Genomic DNA, 6,075 nt, shown 5'->3' with positions numbered 1-6,075 from the left:
ACTTCTTTTAGCACCAAAGCGTGTGCGTCAGGTCTGTCAAGGACCGTGGCAATCTCTACAACAGAATACTTGGACTGTGTGGCGGTTAATAATTACATGTTTGATAACATCCACATGGGGGTAGTAATATGGCTGACTCATTGCGTGGACAGCACCAATGATAGCCACGTGACACGTGCTGGAACTGAATCTGATAAGTCGGATGGGAGCCAGAGCCTTCAGTTATCAAGCTCCTCTTCAGTGGAACCAGCTTCCAGTTTCAGTCCGGGGGCGCAGACACTCTCACCATATTTGAGAGTAGGCTTAAGACTTCCCTTACGCTTATAGTAAGGGCTGGCTCAGCCCCTAGATATGCTGCTATAGACTTCCTAGGATATACAGTGAGCTCCTCTCTCCTCTTCTCTCTCTCTCCTTCTGTATGAATTCATGTCCCATTAATGCACATTACCGACTTTGCTTGTTCCCCGGAGTCTTTGTGCTTTCTCTCCTCGCAGGTTTCCATGGATAGTGGTTATATCTGAACCCACTGCTACAAACATTATTATTATTAGTCGCATTGCTTGCTATTGCCAATTACCATTACTGCTTTTGTTGTCATTCTTCTATATCAACTTCTTTTAGTTGTAACTTTTCCATCATTTTTCTGCTTGCCACTCTCATTATATTAATCATTTCTGTCATATGCATTGTTGTAACTCTGTTATGTTGTTCATTCTGGACACATCTATTGCGCTTCTGTCCATCCTTTGAAAGGTTTCTTCCTTTTTTTCCCTCCCCGTTAAAGGGATTTGTTCTTCCTGTACCGATGTGAGGATGCTGCATGTGTACAGATTGTAAAGCACTCTGGGGCAAATTTGCAATTTGTAATTCGGGGCTACACAAAATGAATTGAGTTGAATAACAAATATGGTGCTAATCATGACCTTCTATACCAATTAGCCCCGAGCATCTATCTGCTAAGTCTGAATGCTTGTTGCCCAATAGTGAAGTGGAGTTACTATACTAACAAGGACTTCCACTAAAGCTGTGAGAAGCTATGTAGAGGGGGAAGGCAAATGCCTGAACACAGCTTCAAGAGGAGGTAGGGCGGTTAGAGTAGAAACATTATGCAATTTGAATTTTACAAAATGGCAAAAATAATAATTATACAACTGTTAGCATTTTGAAACCAGAGATGTTTGTAAATACTTGATTGAAAACAGTTTCTTATCCAGCTTGAGAAGCTTAGTTTGGGACATTTTAGCACAGGATCCTGTATAGAAGAGGCAAAGGTCCCCTTAAAGGAAATACAGAATAGGCTAAGACTAGAGAGGAACCGGTTAGTCGATAAGCAGAAAATTAATCGACAACAAGTTTGATAAACAATTTGTTTATGTAACTTTATAAGCAAAATGTCAAAACATTCCTGGTTTCAGTTTCTAAATTGTGAATATTTGCTTGTTTTCTCAGTCTTCTATGAATTGAATATTTGTAGACTGTTGGCCTCGGGCTCGGAGCTCGGCAAGAGGCTCAAGAAGACCATGGATGCCGGACTAATTAGGATACGCAACCTTGGGCTCTGTGTTTAAAAAAAAACCTGAAACACAATTTATAGGATGAGTTTTATTCTAATAAACTTAAACTATCATTTCTAATCTATTAATATTCATTCTAATGTAGATCTAGTAGGTGTCTGTTACATGCATTTAGAAGAGAGTAGACAAATGAATGAAACTGGTTTTCAACTAAATTAATTAGAGACCGTTCATCATTAACAGAACTACAAAGCTGTCATACACTGGTATCCCTATTTGACTCAAAAGATAGCTAGTATAGCTCAGCACATTTTTTTCCTAAGACATAAGTTTGGTGAAGTAACTGGATACCTTTGCTCCAATAAACCCTGTTTATCAGTCCAAGTTCCTATTTTTCTTAGTCATTCAGATGACTCATCAAACCTGGTTGTTGAAACAACCCCTGGGTGTTTACCTGAATGGGATCAAAGGCTCTTCAGACGGTGTCTTATCTTTCACTGTATAGTAACACGTTACTGGGCTGCATAGATTACAACACATCGTTGTAATGCCACATGAGTCTGTAGCGTTGAAAATCATGTTTCTTTTTTTACAAAGATTAACAAGGCAAATTGACATTTGTGACGTAAAATAATTGTAAAAAATAATGATTGCATCCAAATAAGATTCAAATGATGATATGAAACGGATTATGATGACATGGCGTCATATTATGCCTCCGCCATGTCAGTGCCCCATTGATTGTCTAATTGATCCGCCCCGTTGTTGAATGAATCACAGGTTCACTAACTCAAATGTCTCACGTCGATACAGTCTGGTTAGATATTAGTGAACATGAAGATAGAAACATGACTCTCCAACCTCTTAAAACTCATGAACAATAATTAAAACTAGTCTAAATGAAGCATGAGTCTGCATTAGTGTGGCATATTTCCATAGATGATTTAATAAAGAGACTGGTTTCAAATGCAGGAGACATTTGACAACACTGGCAATAAACACAAGTGAACAGACTTGTTCAAATATTTGGGTCTTTAATTGAATTCTGAGCAAACTCCCAATGTTGTCGTCCTTGTAAAAACCAAAGTACAGGAGGTCACAACTTTGCATTATTGTTAACTGAACAGGGAGTGCATTTAAATAATAATATAGTTCATCTCCATGTCACTCCACTTGAAAACACACTGTTCTGAAAACAGCAGCACTGATTTTACAATCTATTGTGTATATTAGACTTCTTTTGAGGCAACATGCAGGTGTGCAATAATAGATGTCAATTATTAATCACTCTACATTGTGCGATACTCCCAGAAGGCTGCGAAGTTTTCCCTGAGCTCTAATTTGGACTGATTAATCAGGGATTTAAACAAAAAAAAAAGGAGAAAAAGTTCAGAAATGTCTATTTATTCTGGGCTTTAATGAAAGTAAACGTTGACATATCAGTACAATTACTAATGATCACTTTTGAGGTATTGTTTTCTGTCATGATTGTGAAGGACCCATTCACATGGTGTTTCTGGCTATTGCATTAAGAGTGCGGACCTTGCTCACATCTGCCACCTTCAGACCGTACTCTGGTGCAGAGAAAGCAGCTCCCATCGTCACACAGGTGTTCCTGCACACGGAAACATTACACAGACAGCAACAGCACAAAGATTTATCTTTACGTTTTATTCCTCATAGTTGCACGAAATCTTGTAATAAGGATTGGAAAAATCATTCATACCTGAACTTCATGGCTGAATCCCTACTGGAGCGAGCTGAGCAGTGAAACTCTTCAGCCCCCGTGCCCTCCAAAATCCTCTGCAGGTTCCTCTCAGTGATACCTCCTCCTGTTTAAAAAAAATAAATAAACTATTATTGAAAAGAAACCACATATACATTTTACCGGAAAAAAGCAGAAGTACTAACCAGGCATGATGGCAATTCTCCCTTTAGCCTGTTGAGTGGAAGGAAAAGGTGGAGAGTGGGACATAAGAGAGAGACACAAGCTTCTCACCTACAACGACTTAGCAGCACAGAGCCCTGCCATTTTCATATGCTTGCACGCATGTGTACATATACACACTTATACATACCTGATCAATGAGCTGTTTAATGAGAGGGAGCCCCTCCAAAGCAGAGTTGTCACAGCCACTTGTCAAAAGACGCTGGAACCCTAATGACACCAGCGTCTCCAGGGCATTCGTTGGATCACGAACCATGTCAAAAGCTGCAGTCAGATGAAAATATCAATTTAAAAACATGAGCTAAAGAGGCGGTGGAGGCACTGATGAATCACTCTCATGGGCTTTGCGATAGCTTTTTTACTGTGGACGACGGCAGCTGCAAGGACTCTTTTCAAAAGCTCTAAATCTACATTTGATTTGAAAGGAGTGTTACCTCGGTGGAAGGTGACAGGCAAAGGCTGAGCAGCAGCTGGAAAGCAGAAAACGACAGTCAGAAAAATACATGGGATGATACAAAATCTTGTCAGTTGCAGTATAAAAACAGTGTAAATATTTGACCTCTTTAGTGTTGCCAGTTGTTTATTCAGTGCCACAAACTCTATAAGACTCAAAACATTTACTTCATACTGCGTTTCGTGAGCCACTGCCAACACAACTATCTTTGTTATGGATTATTGCTCCAACATTTTCTCTTTCTGATTTGCATTGTATTGTCTGGTAAAAGTCGTACTGTAACATAGAAAAAGTCAAGCAAACATATCGACTAATTATTGGAGGATGACATCTGGAATAAATACAACATAGACCGCTGCCACATAAAACATACTGCATATTACGCAACATTTAGAAAAAAAAGACAAGTGTTTGAGTAACTTTCCCTTGAGGTGGGCAGAACTAATAACATGAATGCCTAGATTCAATTTAAAGGGCCCAGTGTGCCAACTTTCCTAAATGTACTGTAGACGCCTACAACTTGAACAGCTAAATGGAAAACAGCCATTGTTAATATTATTAATCACACCTCTGCCTTTCCTACTATGACATGTCAACAGGCTATGTTGAGGACAAATGTTATTTTTTATATCCAATACTTTTGCATATAGTGCCGCATGTATAATGCCCCTAAACATGTAAATAAACATGAGGACTGGTCCTTTGTTTTGCTTGTGTGAAGGTCATATTTTGAAATGGCATTTTAGTGAGGGGGTTTTGATTTGACAAGATTTTTAAAAAGAACATGGCGAGGACATTTCTGTTATGTAAACTGGATATTTAGTGGAATTGAAGAGGTCAAAACCCCAGCAACACTAGGCGTATAAAGAACAACTTTTGATCACCTTGAAAGTAGGTGAAGTTAAGCCATAAAAACACCCACTTTGCTTCTTTTGTGGAACTGTGCATCATGCATTGTTAACTGAGAATCTTGGCTGTTTTAGATGAGATCAGGTGCACGGGCAGACAATACCCAGAAACTCCATACAGAGCTCCGCGTCCACCCGCCCGTCCTCTGTCAGCGCTCCCAGCACCAGTCCGTCGGCCCCGTGGCTCTTCATCATCACTATGTCCTTCTTCATCACCTCCACTTCCTGGTCAGAGTACAGGAAGTCCCCCCCACGAGGCCGTATCATCACGTAGACTGGAATTTTGACATACTGCTTCACGACCTGCAGCAGACCTGTGGCCAAGCAATTAATGAAGGCATGCGTGTGTTTGTCTGGTCTCTCTTTAGGGTTGTGTATGATTGTCTGTACAGAAATGAACTGAGCGGACCTTGACTGGGAGTGAGTCCTCCCTCCAGAAGACTAGAACACAGTTCAAGTCGACCTGCACCTGTGGAGAGAAACAAACCCTCAGACTGCACCCATGTACCTTTATGGTCTGTGACCTTTGAGAAATGAACTAACATCGCACGCCCATTTATAGCTCATCAGAGTACAGACAAGACAAGTTGTATGATTGACTCCAACCTCTCCCCCCTACGAATACATGCATCACCTCTTCAGCAAGTAAAGTGAGTTTAATAGACAATGTGCACCATAGCGTTCACTACGCATTACCAACCTCCTCGTTCAGCATTGACAGCAGACTCCACGGAGTCCACACACGCCTCCAGTAGAAAACTCTCTGCCATCCCGACAGCCTGCGAGACAGACAGTCAGGAACAGAAAGAGATTAGCTAGCAATCGTCAATGTGTTTGCTAAAAATAGGCTAAAACGTACACAATCCTTTCGCTAACAGAAGGAGAAACGTCCACAACAAGTACCTGTGCAATCCACTTCCTATCGATTCATGGGACCTTATCAGTCAATTGGAAGCGACATGAAGTCAGTGCATGTTGTTTCGGTTCAGCTCCAACTTCTCCCGTTAAAACCCAGCAAACCTCCTTCTTTTTCTTCTTCTTTTTAGTTTATTGTCGGACTACAAACCAACGTTTAAGGTGCATAACGCCACCTACTGTACCGGAGTGTACATTATGAACTTTATGACAATTGTCATGTAAACACAATAATATTGTTATTATTATAACATAAATTAAAAAAGACTTTCTACATTTCTAAAAGATTATTTTTGTTGAATGCACTTTTCTTAATCTCTCCAGCGGTTTAGCGTT

General features: G+C 40.2%; 1 protein-coding gene across 1 annotated transcript; it reads right to left on the bottom strand.

Annotated features, from left to right (window-relative positions):
* Window positions 1–2,534: 2,534 nt before the first annotated feature.
* Window positions 2,535–5,864, bottom strand: cutc (cutC copper transporter homolog (E. coli)). Its single transcript, XM_079168957.1, has 9 exons — window positions 5,728–5,864; window positions 5,525–5,603; window positions 5,234–5,293; window positions 4,929–5,138; window positions 3,897–3,932; window positions 3,593–3,726; window positions 3,426–3,453; window positions 3,241–3,346; window positions 2,535–3,129 (listed from the first exon to the last, which is right to left on the bottom strand). The coding sequence occupies exons 2-9, from the start codon at window positions 5,592–5,594 to the stop codon at window positions 3,018–3,020; spliced, it is 756 nt and encodes a 251-aa protein (XP_079025083.1). The 5' UTR covers window positions 5,595–5,603; window positions 5,728–5,864; the 3' UTR covers window positions 2,535–3,017.
* Between the last annotated feature and the right edge of the window lie 211 nt (window positions 5,865–6,075).

Source organism: Pholis gunnellus (genome assembly GCF_910591455.1).
Source record: "Pholis gunnellus genome assembly, chromosome: 11".
Classification (NCBI taxonomy): domain Eukaryota; kingdom Metazoa; phylum Chordata; class Actinopteri; order Perciformes; family Pholidae; genus Pholis; species Pholis gunnellus.
Note: the sequence above shows the minus strand (reverse complement) of the source record. Positions and strands in the feature narration are given on the sequence as shown.